At 40.0% G+C, this 22522-nt stretch overlaps 1 protein-coding gene across 1 annotated transcript in view; it reads left to right on the top strand.

Annotated features, from left to right (window-relative positions):
* The window catches only part of AVEN (apoptosis and caspase activation inhibitor), a 177890-nt gene that overhangs the window by 152468 nt on the left and 2900 nt on the right, over positions 1-22522 (top strand). The window contains exons 3-4 of the mRNA XM_082617157.1: positions 15106-15176; positions 20579-20674. Of these exons, the coding sequence (XP_082473283.1) occupies positions 15106-15176; positions 20579-20674 (167 nt within the window). The remainder of the gene's footprint in view (positions 1-15105; positions 15177-20578; positions 20675-22522) is intronic.

Here is a 22522-nt window from a genome sequence, read left to right as displayed (position 1 = left end):
CAGGGCTCCCACTGATTCTGCATTATGGTGAGTTGCATAATTCTTTCATTATATATTACAATGTAATAATAATAGAAATAAAGTGCACAATAAATGTAATGCGCTTGAATCATCCCGAAACCATTCCCCCTCCCCCAGTCCGTGGAAAAATTGTCTTCCACGAAACCGGTCCCTGATGCCAAAAAGCTTGGGGACTGCTGGATGACAGGTAGTAAAAGTGTTTGGGCCCCTCCAGCTGTTTCTAGTTCTGATATTAGATGTTAGCTGAATCAGTAGGGAAAATTCCCAGTTTGGGCCCCAGTAATTGCAAACTGAGTTATGTGAACTGTCCAAAGAACTACTTTGAAAAGTTCCCTGTCATGTTATGTGAACCCGTTCTATGTGTTATCTAGGCAGGGGTGAGAAAAGCAGGCTATTTCTACCACTGTTAGTCCCTCAACGGCCCCCAAGCATCTAGTGAGTGAAGTACAGGCTCCTTATTTAGATATTCAACCACCTGCTACCTGGTTCCCACCTACCTTTTCTATATATCACACTTAGAGCTAATGCTTTCACTAAATTGGATTCTTCTCTGCTTATTCACTCCTTCCTGCCTCTGGCTGATAACATCATAGCATTTCTTCCCTTAACTTAGAATGTTCCACCTTTCTCCTGCGTATCTCCTGGCACAAATCATACTCCTCTGTCTCAGGACTGTCTTCTCAAATACTATTTTTCAAATACGATGAAGCCCTCTCTTAACCCCCCTAGAGCTTCTGAACAAAAGCACTTTATACTTCTTGTTGTGTTGTCATATTTTTGCCTTGTTTCATAGCTACTTGTGTGTCTTATGGATTAAATTGTGTCCCCTCAAAAGATATGTTCATGTCCTAATCCCAGTACTGGTGAATAGGACCTTATTTGGGAATAAGGTCTTGGCAAATATAATCAAGTTTAGATGAGGTGATACTGTATTAGGATGAGCCGTAATCCAGTGACCAATGTCCTTTCCTTAAAAGAAGAGGGATAGTAAGTACTGTTGGATTGTTTTCAGGAACTGAAAGGAGCATTTGTGCAGTCTATTTACAAGTTATTCAATATTCCTTTGCTGCTCACCTAAAAATAAGTCTTAACTATTCATCAAGCCCTCTACTTGTTGTTACTTCACTTGGAATTTGTTGCTGTTTTTACTTGATGTAATAAAACTATACCTCTGAATGTTTATCGATACTTTTTACTAAATCAGACATGTATTCTTTCTCAATCCAAATTAGTGAAGTTTTATCAGTGCTGAAATATGATCTCTACTTGAATTGTGCTCTAAACTTGGTGTTTGGTGATCCAGGGGCAGGTATCCAATAGGAAGAGCATGTCTGAGTGACAACTTAAGCAGTTTCTGTGGTGGCCTTTTTACATTCCCCAACATTCAGACACATTTCTTCCATTTTTCATTTTCCTTTTTCACGTCATTTTACTTCACTTCTCCCCACTCCCATCCCTGCTTATTTCTTAAGCCCCATGATGGCATCTATTAAATGGTATTTAGGACTGATGAATGATCAATCCTTTAATACCCTTCCCAATATAACACAATTAAGGACCCATTTAAAATTTTCTAAAACACTGTCCTCATCTGGATAATGACAAGTTTGAGCCACTGTCCCAACTCTGCAATTCAGCATGCACTGCCAGTCTTCCCCCATAACCCTTCTCCCCCTGACATCACACCACACCTTGTAAAATTGGGATCAAAGAAGTCTCATTCTGGGATTGTTAATCTAAGGATAAAAACACTGATTTTAATACTGTTTTACTAGTTCCTGCCTTTTAAAGTAGGTAGGCCTTTGTGTTTTATTCTGGAAATCACTGATGGTCATGACAGCCATTAATTATGTTTGTATTATGTTATTTATCAACTAAACAGCATTTGAAAGAAAAATCTAATTTCTTTAATATACCCTCAAATCTGTTACTGCATCTTTTATTTGTGATGCAGTAAGACACTTGCCTGTGTTAAAAGGGCCAAGAGTAAGTGCCTTTTTTGTTGAACATGTCTATAGAGTTGGCAGTTAATGCTGAAATTTGTTAAATAGCCCTTCCAAAATTATACTTGTGAAATACACAAAAATAAATTGATCTACTTAATTTCTAAAAAAAAAAAAAAGAAGAGGGAAATTTGGGCGCAGAGGAAGGATACATGAGGAAGAAGGCCATGTGACCACAGATGCAGTTATTGGAGTGATGTAGCTACAAGCTAAGGAACACCAAGGGTTGCCAGCAACACCAGAAGCTAGGAAGAGACAAGCAAGCATCCTCCCCTAGAGCCTTCAGAGAGAGCATAGCTCTGCCAACACCTTGACTTCCAACTTTTAGCCTCTGTGAGCGAAGAAATTTCTGTTGTTTTAAGCCACCCGTTTTGTGCTACTGCCCTAGGAACTGAAGTCCTGAGAAAGGTCTGTGAGTATCTGAATGTTCTGTAACCAGACTATGCAGAGCAGGAGCCTTCCAGAGATGTGGTAGGATTCAGCAGCTTCTTCCCAGTTCTCCATTTTTAGGAGCTGGTGAAAACCTATTTGAAATTCTTGGCATCATGGTTGTTCCTCCTTCCCACTCTTTTCTGTTTGAGAAATTTTGAGAAGGAACTTGGTATCTTCGATGGAACACTGTGGCCATACTCTCTTCCAGCTGCTTCTTCCATTTATTGCACGTTTGGTGTGAACCAGAAGTAGCTGCTCTGAGGTGCTGCAGAGCAAAGAAGGAGGGCCCATTGAGTGCATGTCCACTGCTGCGATTCCTCTCATCAGTTCCGAGACATCTCAGGCCATTTTCATTTTCCTAGTAGAGGACCACGATTTTACTCAGGAAAGATAAAGTACAAAAAGAACAAAAGTAAGTTTCTAAAGAATTTATATTAGGTCATTATGTATTGCAAAAAAAAAAAAATAGTTTAAAAGTAGAGAATCTTCAGGAAAATACTGCTTTATAATACAAGCAGGGCTGGTGTTTGCATGCATCTTCTCCTGTATATTAAAGTTTCCCTGAGGATGCATTTCTAAAACTTGCTTATTAATAACAAGTGGAATATTTTATTTTATTTATTGAACTATAGTTGACTCACAATGTTTCAGGTATACAGCAAAGTGATTCAGTTATGCATGCATGCATATATATGTATTATTTTTCAAATTCTTTTCCATTATAGATAGATAATTAAGATATTGAATACACTTCCCTGTGCTACATAGTAGATCCTTGTACAAGTAGAATATTTTAAAGCTGTGTTTTCTAATAAATATTTTAGGATTTTTTCCTTTTTATTTTTATGATTTTTTTCCCCAACTTTCTTGAAAATAATTGATGAATATAATTGTATATATTTAAAGTATACAGTGTAATGATTTTGCTATACATACGCATTGTGGAATGATTACCAAGATCAAGGTGATTAACACATTCATCACCTAACCTAGTTAGCTTTTTTTTTAAATGGTGAGAACACTTAAGATCTACTTTCAGCAGCTTTCAAGTATGCAGTACAGTATTATTGACTATGGTTACCATGCTGAACATTAGATCCTCAGAACTTATTCTTCATGTAATTGAGAATTTGTATCCTTTGACCTACATCTCCCCAATTCCATCTCCCCCAGCCCCTGGCAACCACCATTCTACTCTCTGCTTCTGTAAGTTTTCTATTTTAGATTCTACATGTAAGTGAGATCATGCAGTATTTGTATTTGTCTGGCTTATTTCACTTAGCATAGTGCTTTCTAGGTTCATCCATGTTGTTGCAAGTGGCAGGATTTCCTTCTTTTTTATGGATTAATATTACATTGTATATATACATACACACACACACACACACACCACATTTTCTGTATCCATTCATCTGTTTAAGGATGTTTAGGTTGCTTCTATATCTTGGCTATTGTGAATGAAGCTGCAATGAACATGAGTGTGCAGATATCTCTTCGAGATCCTGATTTAATTTCCTTTGACTATACCTATAGCCAGGAAAAGGTTTGCTGGATCATATAGTAGTTCTATTTAAAATTTTTTAAGGAACCACCATACTGTTTTCCATAATGGCTGTACCAATTTACATTCCCACCAACAGTGTACAAGAGTTCCCTTTTCTCCAAATCCTTACCAACATTTATTATCTCTTGTCTTTTTGATAATAGGCATCCTAACAGGTGTGAGGTGATCTCATTGTGGTTTTGATTTGCATTTCCCTGATGATTAGTGATTTTGAGCACTTTTTCATGTACCTTTGGCCATTTGTATGTTGTCTTTGGGAAAATGTCTATTCAGGTCCTTTGCCCATTTTTAAATGGGTTATTTGCTTTTTTTCTATTGAGTGGTATGGGTTCTATATATATATTTTGGATAGTAATCCCTTATCAGATATGTGGTTTGCAAATATCTCTCCCATTCTGTAGGTTGCCTTTTCATTTTGTTGATGGTTTCCTTTGCTGTGCAGAAGCTCTTTAGTTTGATGTAGTCTCACTTGCTTTTGTTGCCTGTGCTTTTGGTGTCTTAACCAAAAAATCTTTGCGAGACAGAAACAGACTCACAGACTTAGAGAACGAACTTACGGTAACTGGGGAAAAAGATGGGAGGGAGGGATAGATTGGGAGTTTGGAATTGACATGTACACACTGCTATATTTAAAATAAAATGCCTTTCCATGAAAAAAAAATCAACTATACTCCAATTAAAAAAGAAAAATCTTTGCCAAGACCAATGTCAAGGAGCTTTTCTTCTGTGTTTTCTTTTAGGAGTTTTATGGTTGCTGGTCTTACATTGAAGTCTTTAATCCATTTTCGAGGTAATTTTTTGAGTGTTATAAGACAGGGGTCCAGTTTCATTTTTTTGCATGTGGCTGTCCAGTTTTCCCAGCACCATATATTGAAGAGACTGTCCTTTCCCCATTGTGTGTTCTTGGTGCCCTTGTCAAAAATTAGTTGGCTGTTGGACTTTTTGCTTCAATTTGCACCATTCACTTGCCTTGGATAGTGTTAATTGTTAGAATATTTTCATTTTGAGATCCATCCTTTGTTTCTTTGAGTCTTTCTCCAGTTTTGAGGGCAGTGTAAGTTTCCCAATTGAAAACCTCTGTATCTTTTCCTCCTTCCCGCTTGTTCTTAATTGAGGTCCTTGATTTAACAGAAGGTTCTGGCTGCAAATATAATTCTGTATTTTATGTTTCTGCTGCACACCTGATGAGAAAGCTAATTATAGGTCACTGTTGAGCAGGAGAGAATTTTCTTACCTCTCATGTTCTTTTGGCTCAACCTAACTTTTTAAGTTCATCATGGCTTGTATGATCTTCCTCACAAAGACCAAAATGTTAGCTGTTGCTTTGTTTTAGGGTAAATATTGAAGTGCTTGACATCTGCATCTAGAAAGGCTCATCCATGGAAGCTAGAAAGTGGGGGGTAGTAAGGACTTTTTATATCCTGTAGGCTGAACTGTAGATTGTCTCTGGATTGATCTGTGTCAGCCTGTGGACTTAGGATCTACCTGGACCTTCCAAATATGCCATGTCCCATAGATGAGCTAGAGAAATTCAGAGAGAAGAAAGGGTATGTTTCATTTTCTATAGCAGCCATGGTATTGACCATTGAGACATAGTGTCTTTCTATGAAGATTGTGAACCTGTCAACCTATAAAGTTGTGATTTCCCATAGACATGGTGTCCTGGTTAAGGGCATATTCTAAGGGCTGTGGAGGATTTAAAGGAAGGTGATCATGATGAAGAAGAGCCAGGAAAATGGAGCTTAAAATGAAGTACTCATCCAGAAATAGTGCTACATTCCTCTTGCCTTCTAGAGCTGGTTTCCAAAAGGACGTACCACAATGGTCTGGGCCAGTTTTATAAGGAAAAGATCCAAATACTTAGGACAGGTGTCAGTTATGGGAATTGCCACTCCCAAATCATTGGAACTGGGTATTTTTAGGCTTGGGCACATTTTGCATCTTTCACACTCACTCTTTGTATACATCTGATCTGTATTGTTGAAACCCAAAGTCTTTGCAGGTTTCTTTGCCCAGATAAAGATTGTTCCTTGTCATCCCACCTGAACTTCCACTGAAGAGCTTTATGGTTAAGTTCTTTTATTTGGCTGAAAGCTCTTTTTTGTTGATGTGGCTGAAGGAGTAAGCCTAAAATTCAAAGCTGTCTTATTTATGACTAAAGTGGAAGTTTTTTGATAGTATGTTGGTATTGTGGAATTCTAACAAGTTTAGTGTCCACTTTGTCACTGATCCTGAGACTTGTGTTAGACTAGTTTTGAGAAATTAGGCAGAGTGAGAATCCTGGGTATCATCCACACAGTGACAGTTGGTGTATCACCTTTATTTCTCTGACGCTATCCCTATTAGAATACTTAGAGGGCTATAAAAACACTCTTATTTTTTAAAAGTACTTATTTAAAGGAATCCCTGAAATGATTCCTTTCCTAAAATGTAGAATTCTTTGTTTTTGGATTTTCATATCTTCAGACATTGTCAGCATGTCAAATAGTAGTATATCAGATGTCATAAAATATTTATTGAGTATCTGTATTGTCCTAGGGAACTCAGATGGCTGAGAAGCCTAGTGGAAATAGTGGAAAGAGCTTTGTTAGTTATAGGTAAAATAATGAATGTTAGAAGCCAAGAGGTCTTGGTGTCCAGCCATTAGCTGGCTGGTCAGGCCATTGAGTCTCTCCTGACCTAAGGCTCTTTACTGTTCTATAAAGGGAGGGTTAGAATGAATGACATCTGGTGCTCCAGCTTTTGAGATCTATGGATGTTTTGTCTTAAAGGCATTCTGAGATGGTCTTTGCCCTTAAGAAGTTTCAGCTTTGTTTCTAGATTTCCTTACTTCTGTTTGGCTCAGTTCCAAAAATAACATGTGTTTGTTGTTTACAAAGGAAAATTCAACTGGAAAATGTATTATGCAGAAAGGAAGTCTTCAATCCCGCCCTCTGAAAGAGAATCATTCTTAAAATAGGTATCTAATGATCTCCACTTATTTCTATGCATATATTAATATTTTTGTGATATATACACACATATATGTGTATATATAGTATGTACATAGGTGTGTGTGTATATTTATATCTTATTCATACTATACTAAAACTTGATTTTTTTCATGTAACAGTTGAGATAATGGGCATCTTTCCGTTTGTCAGTACATATAAAACTACATTATTTTTTTAAATTTAGGTATAGTTGATATATAACATTTTCAGTTGTACAATATCATGATTCAACATTTGTATATATTGCAAAATGATCACCACGATAAGTCTAGTTAACATCCATCACCATACATAGTTACAATTTTATTTTTCTTGTGATGAGAACTTTTTTTTTTTTAATAAAGCACACATCTTTTTAAAAAAATTTTGTTTTTATTTTTGGCTGTGTTGGGTCTTCGTTGCTGTGCGCAGGCTTTCTCTAGTTGGGGTGAGCGGGGGCTACTCTTCGTTGCGCTACGCGGGCTTCTCATCGCCGTGGCTTCTCTTGTTGCAGAGCACAGGCTCTAGGCGTGCGGGCTTCAGTAGTTGTGGCGCGTGGGCTCAGTAGTTGTGGCGCGCAGGCTCAGTAGCTCCACGGCATGTGGGATCTTCCCGGGCCAGGGATCAAACCCGTGTCCTCTGCATTGGCAGGTGGATTCTTAACCATTGTGCCACCAGGGTAGCCCAAGAACTTTTCAGATCTACTGTCTTAGCAAGTTTCAGTTATGCAGTACAGTATTATTAACTATAGTCACCATACTGTACATTACATAAACTATTGTATTTTTTAAATGACCTCATAGAATGTTAGTAATTCACTATTGGAGGCAGATTAAATATACATTTTGGCCAGAATGTCAAGTGTTGAATCATATTCAGCTGAAGCTAAAGCTAAATATCACTGTCATAGAATGGATGTGCTGGAATACATGAAAAAAAATCTGAAATTTCAACAAAACTATTGAAATGTTATTATACAAGTTATTAGTGGCCAGATTTACTTTTGACAATATACAGGCATTCTCATTTCTCACCACTGTCTGCTGTTAGATTGTTCCTACAGTCGCTGTACCATCCTACACAATCGTGATACTAAATAGATGGTAGCTTGGCTGAGGTAGGTACCATTAATACTCTTTGGCTAGTTCTGCCAGAATAGTCGAGGTTAATGGTGCCCCTCGCAATTAAATTTGTCCTCTCTAAGAGTAACTAGTTAAAGACTGGGTAATAGGCTAGGTGAAGACTTATCTCCTCATTAACTGCTAGACTTGGAGATTTGTTTGATGATCATGAGTTTCATTGAATGAATCCCCCAAACTGAAGCATTGTGCACTGCTTTTTTTTCCCATATTCTTTTCCATTATGGTTTATTACAAGATGTTGAATATAGTTCCCTGTGCTATGCAATAGGACCTTGTTATTTATTTTATATATAATAGTTTGTATCTGCTAATCCCAAACTCCTAATTTATCCTCCCCCAGCCTTTCCTCTTTGGTAACCACAAGTCTGTTTGCTATGTCTGAGTCTGTTTCTGTTTTGTAAATAAGTTTATTTGTATCAATTTTTTAAAAGTCTACATATAAGTGATATCATGTAGTATTTGTCTTTCTCTGTCTGACTTACTTCACTTAGTATGATCATCTCTAGGTCCATCCATGTTGCTGCAAATGACATTATTTCATTCTTTTTTATGGCTGAGTAATATTCCATTGTATATATATATATGTGTGTGTATGTGTGTTTGTGTGTGCGTGCGTGTGTATACACACACGCACACACACACCACATCTTCTTTATCCATTTATCTGTTGATGGACATTTAGGTTGCTTCCATGTCTTGGCTATTGTACATAGTGTACGTATCTTTTTGAATTAGAGTTTTCTCTAGATGTATGCTGAGAAGTGGGACTACTGGATCATATGGCAATTCTACTTTTAGATTTGTAAGGAACCTCCATACTGTTCTCCATAGTGGCTGTACCAAGTTACATTCCCACCAACAGTGTAGGAGGGTTCCCTTTTCTCCACACCCTCTCCAGCATTTATTATTTGTAGACTTTTTAATCATGGCCAGTCTGACTGGTGTCAGGTGATATCTCATTGTAGTTTTGATTTGCATTTCTTTAATAATTAGCGATGTTGAACATCTTTTCATGTGCATTGTGCACTGCTCGAAACATTCTTTCTGATTATTTTCAGAAGCATACTTAAGATCACATATATCTAACTTTCTAATATTTTTGCTGCTTTATGAAATGAGTTGATTGAAAAAAATCCATCATTAATTTTGGTTCCAGAAATGTGGCAGTAGAGCAATGTTGTTGACTTTCAAGATATACAGAATTGTTTCAATATCGCCTGTATCTCAGCTTTCATTGCATGTACACCAACTTCAGCTTTGTTGGAATAGAATGACATGGGACTTTTTTTTTTTTTTTTTTGCGGTACACGGACCTCTCACTGTTGTGGCCCCTCCCATTGCGGAGCACAGGCTCCGGATGCGCAGGCTTAGCGGCCATGGCTCACGGGCCCAGCCACTCTGCGGCATGTGGGATCTTCCTGGACTGGGGCACGAACCTGCGTCCCCTGCATCGGCAGGCGGACTTTCAACAACTGCGCCACCAGGGAAGCCTGGGACTTTTTATTATGTAGGAAAAATGTGAACTCTCAAGGTACATCAGTTTTGTTCAAATCCTGCCCCCCCCCTTTTTTTTAGCAGATTCTAATGAATAAATTACTTCTTAATAAATAATCATTGGACTTAGCAGGCCTGCTATTTTTGTATTCTTATCTGCAAAGTAGAATATTATGCAATTTTGTTGCTGTTGTTCAAGCAGCCTATGTAATAGGCACTAGCTCTTCTCCATCTTTTTTGAGGATATGGTATAAGTACACAACAAGGCAGTTCCACAGCCTCTTATACATCATGAAATTAGTCTTTGGCTGAAGGAGGAGGAGGAAAGTGTTACACTCCTTTTATACTTTCTGGTTCTGTTCATTACACTGTGCTATAATTACTTTCTGAACACACAGCTGGTGAGTGTGACCAAAACTTTGAATGCTTATGACTTGTAAGACACATTTCACCATGTTTGTTCCATTGTCAACAATAGTTGGCTTTCCCTGTTCTTCACTGGGTTTCATTCTATACTTCTTCATTCTGATTCATTCTGTTAGTGTGAGAGACAGGAACTCTCTCAGCCAGAGAATAAAGCAGGAGCAGAATTGAACGCATTGTGAATGCACCACACTGTATTATTTAATGGAAGTCTCCAATTGTTCCTGCTAGTCCAGATGTCTGATGTACAAGATATAGGAGTAGCTATGTTTACTAATACCACCATTGTTCTGTACATCTCTCAGTATAAGAAGAGAATTTTGGTAACATATTTTCCAGAAGTACTCTTGATTCTAGGAGTCATAATTTTGACAAGTCTGGACACATTTTCATCTTCAATGAGAGGATTAGAGAGGTTGGCTTTCTTTAATAGTCATTTAACCAGCTTATTTTTCAAAATTAGCCTCTGTGTACTTTATTAAGATTTTTAAATTGTGTTGTTTTGGAGTTTGACTACTATAAACAAAATGTGCTTAAAGTACCTTATTTTTCTCAAACATTTTCTTCTTTTCTTTTTTTTATGTGAATACTTTATTTTGTATCAATCAAGAATGACTTCATGGTCAGAAAGAGAAAGACAATTACCATATGATATCACTCATGTGGAATCTAAAATATGATACAGATGAATTCATTTATAAAACAGAAACATTCACAGGCATAGAAAACAAACTTATGGGGACTTCCCTGGTGGCGCAGTGGATAAGAATCTGCCTGCCAATGCAGGGGACACAGGTTTGATCCCTGGTCTGGAAAGATCCCACATGCTGTGGATCAACTAAGCCCATGTGCCACAAATACTGAGCCTGTCCTCTAGAGCCCACAAGCCACAACTACTGAGCCCACGTGCCACAACTACTGAAGCCCGTGTGCCTAGAGCCCGTGCTCCACAACAAAAAAAGCCACTGCGATGAGAAGCCCGTGCACCACAACAAAGAGTAGCCCCCACTCGCTGCAACTAGAGAAGGCCTGCGCACAGCAACGAAGACCCAGCACAGCCAAAAATAAATAAATAAATAAATTTATAAAAACAAACAAGCAAAAAGAAAACAAACTTATGGTTACCAAAGGGGAAGGGGGTGGGGGAGGGATAAATTAGGAGTTTGGGATTAACAGATACAAAAAATTATATATACAAAAAAGATAAACAACAAGGTCCTGCTGTATAGCACAGGGAACTATATTCAATATCCTGTAATAAACCATAATGGAAAAGGAAAAAAAAATGACTTCATGGATGTCATTGTGATTTTATAGTTTTTTTCCTATTTTTGAAAATTTTACATTGTAAATCATAAGATCTGGGTCTGATAACTGGATTTTTTCTATTGTCTCTTTTTAAAAAATTATTTTTATTTTATATTGGACTATAGTTGATTTACAATGTTGTGTTACTTTCAGATGTACAGCAAAGTGATTCACTTATACATATACATATATATATATATATATATATCCTTTTTCAAATTCTTTTCCTATTTAAGTTATTACAGAATACTGAGCAGAGTTCCCTGTGCTATATAGTAGGTCCTTGTTAGTTATCTATTTTTAATATAGTAGCGTTTATATGTCAATCCCAAACTCCCAGTTTATCCCTCCCCCCAACCCTCAACCCTTTGGTAACCATAAGTTTGTTTTCTGTGAGTCTGTTTCTGTTTTGTAAATAAGTTCATTTGTATCTTTTTTTTAGATTCTGCATATAAGCAATATCATATAATATTTCTTTCTCTGTCTGACTTCATTTAGTATGATAATCTCTAGGTCCATCCATGTTGCTGCAAATGGCATATTTCATTCTTTTTAATGGCTGAGTAATATTCCATTGTATATATATACTGCATCTTCTTTATCCATTCATCTGTCACTGGACCTTAGGGGCCTCCATGTCTTGGCTATTGTAAACAGCACTGCAGTGAACATTGGGGTGCATGTATCTTTTTGAATTATGGTTTTATCTGGATATATGCCCAGGAGTGGGATTGCTGGATCATATGGCAACTCTATTTTTAGTATTTTTTTAAATTAATTTTTATTGGAGTATAGTTGCTTTACAATGTTGTGTTAGTTTCTGCTGTAAGGAAAAGTGAATCAGCTATACATATACATATATCCCCTCTTTTTTGGATTTCCTTTCCATTTAGATCACCACAGAGCATTGAGTAGAGTTCCCTGAGCTATACGGTAGATTCTCATTAGTTATCTATTTTATACATGGGATCAATAGTGTATATACGTCAATCCCAATTTCCCAGTTCATCCCACCCCCACCCTTGATATCCATGTTTGTTCTCTAAGTCTGTGTCTCTGTTTCTGCTTTGCAAATAAGATCATCTATACCATTTTTCTAGATTCCACATACATGCGTTAATATACATTATTTATTTTTCTTTCTGACTTCGCTCTGTATGACAGTCTCTAGGCGCATCCACATCTCTACAAATGACCCAGTTTTGTTCCTTTTTATGGCTAATATTCCATTGTATATATGTGCCACATCTTCTCTATCCATTCCTCTGTTGATGGACATTTAGGTTACTTCCATGTCCTGGCTATTGTAAATAGTGCTGCAATGAACATTGGGACGCCATGTGTCTTTTTGAATTACGGTTTTCTCTGGGTATATGCCCAGTAGTGGGATTGCTGGGTTATATGGTAATTCTATTCTTAGTTTTTTAAGGAACCTCCATACTGTTCTCTGTAGTGGCTGCACCAAGTTACATTCCCACCAACAGGGTAGGAGGGTTTCCTTTTCTCCCTCTCCAGCATTTATTGTTTATAGACATTTAGATGATGGCCATTCTGACTGGTGTGAGGTGATACCTCATTGCAGGTTTTTTTTTGTTTTTTTTTTTTTTTTTTTTGCGGTACGCAGGCCTCTCACTGTTGTGGCCTCTCCTGTTGCGGAGCACAGGCTCCGGATGCGCAGGCTTAGTGGCCATGGCTCACGGGCCCATCTGCTCCGCGGCATGTGGAATCTTCCCGGACCGGGGCACGAACCCGTATCCCCTGCATCGGCAGGCGGACTCTCAACCACTGCGCCACCAGGGAAGCCCCTCATTGTAGTTTTGATTTGCATTTCTCTAATAATTAGCAATGTTGAGCATCTTCTCATGTGCTTTTTGGCCATCTGTATGTCTTCTTTGGAGAAATGTCTATTTAGGTCTTCTGCCCATTTTTTGATTGGGTTTTTGTTTGTTTTCCCCTCTCTCTTAGATTTCTGTCATCTTGGTCTCATCTCCTGATACACCTGAATTTTGGATACTGTGTATAAAATATAGTAGAGATAATTCTAGGTTATTGATAATGTCATTTTCCTCCAAAAAGGATTAACTTTTGCTTCTTTTAGTCAGAATCAGAGATTGAGCTGATTCACTGCTTTGCCTCAGACTTTGTAAAGCTGTCCTATTCCTCCTTGATCCTTACTTCCTTTCTTATTCTCACTCCTTTTCCTGTTTTCCTACTAGGTGGTTTTGTTCTGGTTGATTTTCAAAAGCTCTCTTTGTATGTTAGAGACAGGCTCTTTACCTATATGTGCTACAAATGTTTATTACCAGCAAATATGGTTTGTATGACTGCTACATTTTAGGATTTTTTTAAAGGTTTTTTGTAGCCTTTCTTTTGTCCTTTTAAAATGTTAATATTGCACAAATATTTATAAACTACCCACATATAATCACAATACACTTATACACCCACATGCACAGACAAGGCATTATTAATTATATTATTCAGGTTCTTTATATCATAACTTTTGAGGGATCAAGGTTGATTTGCCAATGACTAATGGTAGTGATTTTACCCTTTCTCATGATAAAGAGTGATGTTCTTGGTCTTTTTTACCTAGAATTTGATCTTGTCAAGTGTTAAAATGTTATGATCCATGTGTTTTGGAAATGCTGGGGGTATGGTGTAGATTCTGATTTTGTCTTTGTCTCTTTAATTCAGGATTCTTCACTTCTTTTCCCCCTCTTTTAAGTTAGAAGTAAAGAATGGATTCTATGGTTAAATAACCTGAGAGATATCATAGGAGGAGAAAGTGGGCCTGTACCTGAGTCTTAAAGTATAAATAGGATATGAATGAGTAGAAGTGTGTGGGCCTTCCAGACAAGGGAGAAGGATTAAAAAAGAAATGAGGATAGGGTAGAAAAGGAAGTATGTTCAGAATGTGAAAAGAGGCTCTCGGGATCAGGAAATCAAGAAATAGGAAGCAAATGTGGGTTAATGAGGTAGGATCACATTTTGGAGGATCCTGAAAGCTAGGTGGAAAAGTAATTATTTATAAATTGGCTATTCTTAATGCAAATAACCAGATAAGTACATATTTACAAAATAAGCTTTGTGTCAAAGCTCGCTGTACGGAATCATCTGTCAAGCTTGTTTATCTTGATTCATTTTCCTTTATTCCAAGAGCTCAGAGCAGTGCACCATGATTCACATTAACTAATCTAATGCACATTCTTTGAGTTTTATTTTGTATCTGACATTCTAACCAGGTGATTTTTAGAGTGATGGTTCAGATTGGTAACCTCGCCTCAGAGATATTTTAAGTCTGTCATATTGTGGATCAGTTGAGAACTGCTTTCCTTCAGTTCTGTTTTTCTCCTTCCTTTTCTGCTATGCCCACCCCCAAAATCATAAATGTAAATTTCCTTGCATATATTAAGCAGATGAGATGAAAATATGCTAAATATGGGGAGATGGCCATGTCTGCAGGCTTGGACTGTTCAGTCGTCTCTCAAGAAGCATGTAGGATGGTGGCTTATTGAGAGTTGAATGAAGCAGTGAATACAGTTGCCAATAGTATTTTCAAATACCCACTATGCACAGATGATGTGGAAAGATGTGGAAGCCAGGACCTTCTATTGAATGATATCACTGAGTTTGGGATGGTCGGCTCTTCAGAAACAGCGCTTTTACTCCCAAAGGGAAATTGAGAGAACTGAGTGTTCTCCTTTTAGCTTTGACATAAAATTGTATGTTTTTTCTATTCTCAGGGGACTCCTTCGCACAATTCCGGTTTGCCGAGGAGAAAGAGTGGGATAGTGAAGCTTCATGCCCCAAACAGGTAAGGTGAAGCTCTGTCTGGAATGTGGATTGGCTCTTTTCAAGGCTGAAGACCAGCACCTTTCACATTGTTGTTGAGATGGAGGCTTCACATAGAGAAGAGTCTAGTAATTCATGTACAGTTGAGCCTCAGTTACCTAAATTGCTCAGAAAGTTTTCAGGGAGCTTAAATTATACAGGCTCTTGGAGCTGGAGTTGACCTTTATACCTGGCCATCTATGTGAACTAATTATATAGCTCATATATGACTATAGTTCATATAGACTGGGTTGTAGGGCTGAAAGTTTATAGTCACAATTTTGAGTGGATTACTTTGCCATTTGGCCTTCCTTCTTTTCCCTTTCTGTGAAAATTCATTTTAGGCTTGAGAATTAATTTTTTTCTCCCACACTGTTTTTGGTGTTAGGTAAGAAAATTCTTAACTTTATAGTTTTAAATAGCTCTTCGTCTGTAATTAGGAGAATAAAGCTATAAAATAAGAACAAGTATCACAGAAGTCTTTCAGTGAATCCATAACACCCACACACTTTATTTGCTTTGTATTCCTGCCATATTTTCTTCCCAAGGAGCTTTGATGATTCTCCAGGCAGGATTTCACTGAATCTTTCCGTACGAGAGACGACAGGTATTCTCACCCTTTTTAAAATGCACAGAGGATGAGTAAGTGCTGGCGTGGCATTTGCTTCCGACTCCGGGGCTGGAGCATACTATCTGATATAGTGTTCAGACAGCCTTCCCACAGCTTCAGACAGGAGACAGAGCAGCAGACCTGACGGATAAAGGGCGGGACCTTCCTCCCCATTCCGCTGTCAGCTCAGTACACACACAGTAGGTGGCTCACACCCCCAGGTGGGCTGGCGTCACGTTCAGTTGTTTGGGATGAACATTGACTTAAAGACAGAGGGGAGGGAAGTGACTTGTAAAATGACTTCCTGTCACTGTACAAAGAGTATGTTTTATAATATAGAAAAATTGGGGAATTAAAAATATTTGTTTTTGCTAGGGTCTGTTTGGGCATGTACCTGAGTACGGTTTAGAATTCTAGGACAAGTTGTAAACAGACGAACGCAGATCATGGAGGAATTCAGTGAAAGCTAAACAACTCATATTTCAACTCCTTTGAACCATGTTGGCTATCAGAAAACATTTTGTTATCCTGAGAGTTTCAAATAATTCTAAGGTTCTTTATTTATCAAAACACATGTTCTTTATTAGATATTTTATTAGATGTAGCTTATTGGAAGATGAATGAGACAGAGACCATGCTTGTTCATCGCCCTAGGCCCCTTACCTTAGCACAGTGGCTGACACATAGTAGATGGTTGGTAAATATTTACATGATAAATGAAAAAGAATGCAACATAAAATAAGTGGTATAATAAATGAATGAACATAATACTGTGGGAGAAAACTGCTTTGGGCTGGAAGTGATTGAGAGTAGGAGCATGGGATAAAGATCATTTGAATGGGCCTTGGTGGATGAGTATGGTTCTGGTAGGTTCTGTCTGGGGAACAACAGGAGAATAATGAGGAGATCTGAAAGACCAGGCTGTGCTCAGTGTCGGGAGCATAGCTGGAGTGTAGCTGGAGTGTGGATTCTCAGAAAAGGCGGCTTCCAGGGTGGGTCTGGGCCACTTAGTACCAGTGGTTTGGTCTTCATTTTTATCTAGGGGCAGTTTAGCCTGTGGGTCAGAGCATAGACTTCAGAGACGCAAACCTGAGCGTATAATCCTAGTTCTCATCTGTAAAATGGAACTAATAATAAAATGTAACTCAGAGTTGTCATGAGGATTATATTAGATTATAAATAAAAGTCCTTCTGTGCAGTTCCTGACACAGAGGAAACACTCAAAATTAGCTCTTATTACTACTGTTACTTGTTAACAAAAGTTTTGTTTAGCAAGACAATGGAAATGGCTAGACTGGACCTCCGCAATATTGGGAAGGAGGGACTGAAGAGGTCAGAGGCTGGAGGCTGGGAGAACAGGTAGGAGGATATTATGCTAGGTGAACGGGAGGGGACATGGGCCGACAGCATGGGCCGTGAGAGGGAAGACGGTTCACTGGCAGATGGGCCTGCAGTGGAGGACGTGGTAGAGTGTGTCACGGGCCAGACGTGAGACATGAGGACAAGAAAGATTCGCAGGGGCGCTAAGCTTCCCAGCATGCTGATGAGGTGAGCAGTGATGATTGATGGAGCAAGAGAAGGCAAGCTTGATTGTGAGCATCTTGAGTTGAGGTATTAGTAGGACACATCCCAAACTGAATTCATCACTTCGCCACCGGCACTGTTTTGTGTCCCACATCTCACTCGGTTCTCTTTATTTTTGCTTACTTGAGAGAGAAAAAGAAGAGAAGAATCTATCTATCTACCTGTCTGTCTGTCTATCATTTGTTCCTCATGTGCTCCTCTGTCCCCAGCACAGCCAGTGACATGAAGCAGTCAAGAGTTTGCCAGTGGGTCCTGGCGGAGGCCCCAAAGGGCACCCTGATGGGAGAGGGCCCAGTGCTGTCCCTGTGACTTGCCTTCATGTCTCTGTGGCTCACATGCAGGGTGAGGGGAAGGTGGCCTGGCAGTCAGGGTCCCTGCTTCAGCCGTGTTGGCCGCATTACCGCAGGGGAGTTGGTCCCTTCAATCCATGAGTGGCATTTTCAGACCTGTCCTTTGGACAGTGTGGGGACATGTGAGGAGGGAATGGGTGGGAGGAGAACTGAGGGCGAAAAAAATAGGTCCATTATTTTTTGAAAACCATCTGAAGCTTTTTTTTCATTCCATTTTTCAGTTGTGTTGACTAGTGACTTGTTTAGTCAGTAGAGCTTCCTCAAGCAACCACTGAGCACTGGGTGGCATGCTGTGGTTCCTGAGTGCGTGGCTCTTAAGGGAACAGACACTCAGGCCCACCCCTGAGAGTGCAGTTCTGAATTAAGCCTGACACTCTGTACATGGAAAGCGCCCCAGCTTTCTCTAAAGTATCGCTTGATCTGGGCACTTCCACTGTAAAGTGTCCCCATGGTCCCTGAGTACCCAAGTGAATGTGGACAGTGAGCACTGTAGCTCTTGAGGAAGGTGCAATCGTCTGATCAGAGGCTGTAAGTGGAGTTTCTAGTAGGTTTGTTCCTCACCAAATGGTGTACCTTTACACAGACACTGAGACTTGGAGTCTGATTGGCTTCCTGGACAGGGAGGAACCTTCAGGAATAGATTCTCACCACCGAGTCTGTGCGCACATTGATGGCGGAGAAGTGGGGTTGGAGGGACTTTGTTCTAACAGTCAAGGCTGGCCTCCTACCCCCAGCCTCTGAGTCTGTAGGAGAGGAGGCGCTGGGGTGGCCAGGCTGCGTGCTCCAACTGTGAGTGACTGTCAGGGGTGGCCAGGTGAATGTGGGGATGGGGTTCTCTGGGCAGAGATGACCCACCAGTTATTTACAACATGGAGCAAAAAAGCTAATTCATGGTGGTTATTCCAATTAAATCTATTTTCAAATTCACACTTTACTATTACAAGCAATTCACTTCAGCTCCCTTTATATCTAAAGCCTTCAGCTTTAGCTCTTTAGGGGACAAACTGGTGACAAAAAAGGGGAAGTCCTCTTACACGGTGCTGTTTGATGGTAGGTTCTAGGCTCTAGGACTGCTGCAGGGAGATGAGGAGAAATCACTGTGCTGGGCTGAAGTGTCTTGAGGTCCTTAGGGAGGCGGTGCCCCGTCACCTGGGCCTTGGATGGTGGGTGGGAATTGGAGACGTGGGGAACGGAGACACTCCAGCAGCTGAAGGTCCATCACTTGGGACTTGGTACATAAGCACAGCCTGGCCATTCCCTGGATCTCACAGACTTTTCATTGTTAACGATATACCTTGTAGCCGTGTCACACATGATGCAAAAGCGGGGAGGAAGTGTGGGCACTTCTAGCTGGACCCCAGCACGTCTCAGCGGGCCTTCTCTAGAGAGCTGAGACGGCATCAGGTGAATGGTTGGCAGGCATCGTGGACGGAAAGTTCTTGCTCTTTTATAGGCTGAAAGCAGGGGGTCTACCTGGGTGACTTTGCAGACACCTTGGCAGTGGGAAGGGTGAGATTTCCAGTTTGTAATGTGGTGACTTACTCGTGGGTTAAGCATTCAGGATCACACTTTTCTAGTGGTTTGAGAGGTCTTCTCCAAACTTCGAAACAAAGACTGGCCATGCTGGTCTTGATCAAGCACTTGACATGCTGAGGGCAGGACTGAGGCAAGGGCTGCACATGTGCATTTCCCACTCTCCTGCTTTGTTATCCTCCATCCTGCTCCCTAAATACTCTACGTTTTTAGATGTAAGTTCCTTTTTTTCCAGGGTGAGGGGCCACATCTGCTGCTGCCAACCGTGTTTACCTTAGAGCTAGCCATCTCCGGAAACTTTCAGAAGGGCAGTTGAAAAGCTATATTGCTTCTTGATCGCTGTGTACTGCTGTCGCGAGGCTCAGGGGTTTGAGTGGGTCTGGATTTAGTGCTGGCGCTCTACTGAGAGCACCAGGAATGACTCCCCACCTCCAGTTGTTATAAACCCATCTACCCAAGACATCCTTACAGTGGAATAGAGATTAGACTCCATGACCCCTGGGTGTTCTTCTCTAACTTGAAATCAGTGATTGCAGCATAAGTCATGGTTCTACCTGGGTCTGTGATAGTCCTTGGTAGACAAGGTGGTCCGTGGTGTCTGCCTCTAATGTGGCAGCCACCTTTCAGTTTTTCCTTCTCTTGGGTGGCCAGGGCACCTAGAAACAGCTGTTAGGGGTCATGCGATAACCTGGAACGTTTTCTCAGATATGGTCAATTTGTGAGGGCATTGCCTGGGTGGGATTTTGCGTCTATGCCTGGGAAGGGAGTTCAAGGGACTTTTCGTGTTGGCCTCACACAAAGTGCTGCCAGCTGGAGGGTAAGTTTCCATCCTCTGCTTTCTGGTTGGAAGAGAGAGAAGCGTATACCTCATGGGCTTCTTTGGCTGTGACTGTCCTCCCCATCTGACTGCTGAGACAGCTCTTCCCTGCTCTCCTGAAGGCCAGCCATCTGAATCTGGGGGAGATGTCCAGTTAGATTTCATTAAGTGCTTTGAATTTTTTTCAGTAATTCCAAGAGCATCCACAGGTTCCAGGTTTCCATGCAGTCTTGATGTGAGGTGATCACCACCCTGCTGCTGCTCTGGCAGCCTGAGCTGTGGCTCAAGAAGGTGCTTTTGGTTTTGCTTATCTTAATGCAGAGATGGTAGAAATTAGAACCATATCAAGTGTGATTTATGATCTGATTACTCCCAGCTAAAAGTAATAGATGATTTATTTACAGTTACTACCTATTGTCTTGTGCTCTTTTATTTCTGAAAGGTCATATGTAATCATCTTGATCAATCTATCTTTTTTTTTATATATATAGAATTCAGCATTTTATGTGGACTGTGAGTCATTGGTTCGAGCCCTTCAAGAACTGCCTCTCTCACTCCGACTCAATGTTGCTGCTGAATTGGTCCAGGTAAAAACCATGACAGCATCCTGAGGCTGGTATGAATTAGGGCAGGAGAAGAAAAAGAATGAAAAATATCCCCCTGCAGGATGTTTCAGACTCAGCTTTTCCTTTCATCAAACTGAGCATTTTGTATCAGGTAGAATTTCATAAAGTTTTGAGGGACAATGAAATACTTTCTAAAGGTTTTTTTTTTTTCATTTTATATTTGAAACATTTTAAAGGATCAAATGTAATAGAACTGAATGCAATGTAAAAGTATAGAGTCTGCCTTGTACTCAAAATGTTTATGTGCCAGGCTCTGTGTTAGGCACTAAGGTTACAGTGGTGAACAGACAGGCATGGTTCCTGCCCTCATGGAGCTTAATCTATTGGGAAAGATGCGTATTAATCAAGTTATCAAATTGTAAGTCCTGTGAAGGGGAAGCACAGTATGCTGTGAGAATATGTAATAGTGAACCTGATGGACTTTGGTGTGATTAGGAATGGCTTTCCTGAAGAAGTGACAGATAAGCTGAGATCCAAAGTATAAGAACATTTGAGTTGGGATTTAAAGAAGAGTGACCCAATCAGATCTGCATTAACAACTGTGCTAATAATAATAACAGTAACAAAGAACATTCTGGCTGCAGAATGGAGAGAGGACTGTATTGGGGTGTCTGTGTTTAGGGTAAATCTGTGCATGCACACCCATGCAAAAGTAGAGTGGATGAGGGGAGGCAAATTAGGAGGCCACTGCACGGTTCAGGTGAGTAATACTGTTGGACCAGGCTAATGATGGTAGAGATGGCAAGGAACTGGACTTTACCAAGAGGTGTATTACAAACGTAAAATTAACAGGACTTGGTGAAATACTGGAAATGGAGAGGGAGCAGGGAAAGAATTTTCTAGGTTTTCCAGCCTGGGCAACTCAGTGGTAGTTAGTAGTATCGGGAGGGGTGAGGCTTGGACATTATGGGTTTGTGTTTCTGAGATGTCAAAGTGAAAATATTAGTCAATTGGATATGGAAATTTATAGTTCAGAATCAAGGATTGGAAATATAAATTTGGGAGATATCAGTTGTAAGGTAGCTAAGAGAGGAGCCATTGAATCGGCTAAGAGAGGAGGGGCCCAAGGGCTATACCAGAAGGAACTTTGAAATTTAATTGTGGCTAGATTGGATTTTGTTAAAAATTGAAACCCTGGGCAGTACTAGTTGTCAGTAGAATCCCAGCAACTAAAATGATCAGTTGTGTTCTGCAGTTGAATGTGATGCTAAGCCTGAGCATAGGCAGGCATCAGTGGGTATCCACCCAGTTGTCTCTGTGGCACTTACATCAAATTTAGGGCAGCAAGTAGAATTCAGGGCTGGAGGACACTTAGGGGCAGAGAAGTAGAGAGGATAGCATTTGCCTCTGACGGGGAATCACCCTGGGACTTCTTTAGGAGCGTTTGGGGGTATTGGGGCTTGTCTTAGTGACTGGGTGAGCACTCCCCTTCTTCTGGCTGTCCAGAGATGGTCCAAGTCCTGACATACTTGGTTTGATCCCATACAATGAGGAGTGGTTAACAGAACCCATCAGGGAAACACTGAGATGAAGGTGATGGGGGCCCCAGGATTGAGGAGAGAAACGGGAAGTGTTGTGAGCATTTGAAAGTGAAGGATGATGTTGTCAGAGGCAGGCCTCAGAGGAAAGATATAAAATAATTGTACTTTTGTAAATAGTAACTTTTAATTATCTAGCCAGGCTTTCAAATACCCACTCCTCCCATGAGGTAGAGCGGTTATTCTCAACTGCGTTTGCATGTTAGACTCACCTGGGGAGTTAATAAACAAAGACAAGACAATGCCAGACAGCCAGTGCAGACCAACTGAA

Source organism: Mesoplodon mirus (genome assembly GCF_964341445.2).
Source record: "Mesoplodon mirus genome assembly, chromosome: 4".
NCBI classification, from domain to species: domain Eukaryota; kingdom Metazoa; phylum Chordata; class Mammalia; order Artiodactyla; family Ziphiidae; genus Mesoplodon; species Mesoplodon mirus.
This window is presented reverse-complemented; position numbering and strand designations above follow the sequence as displayed.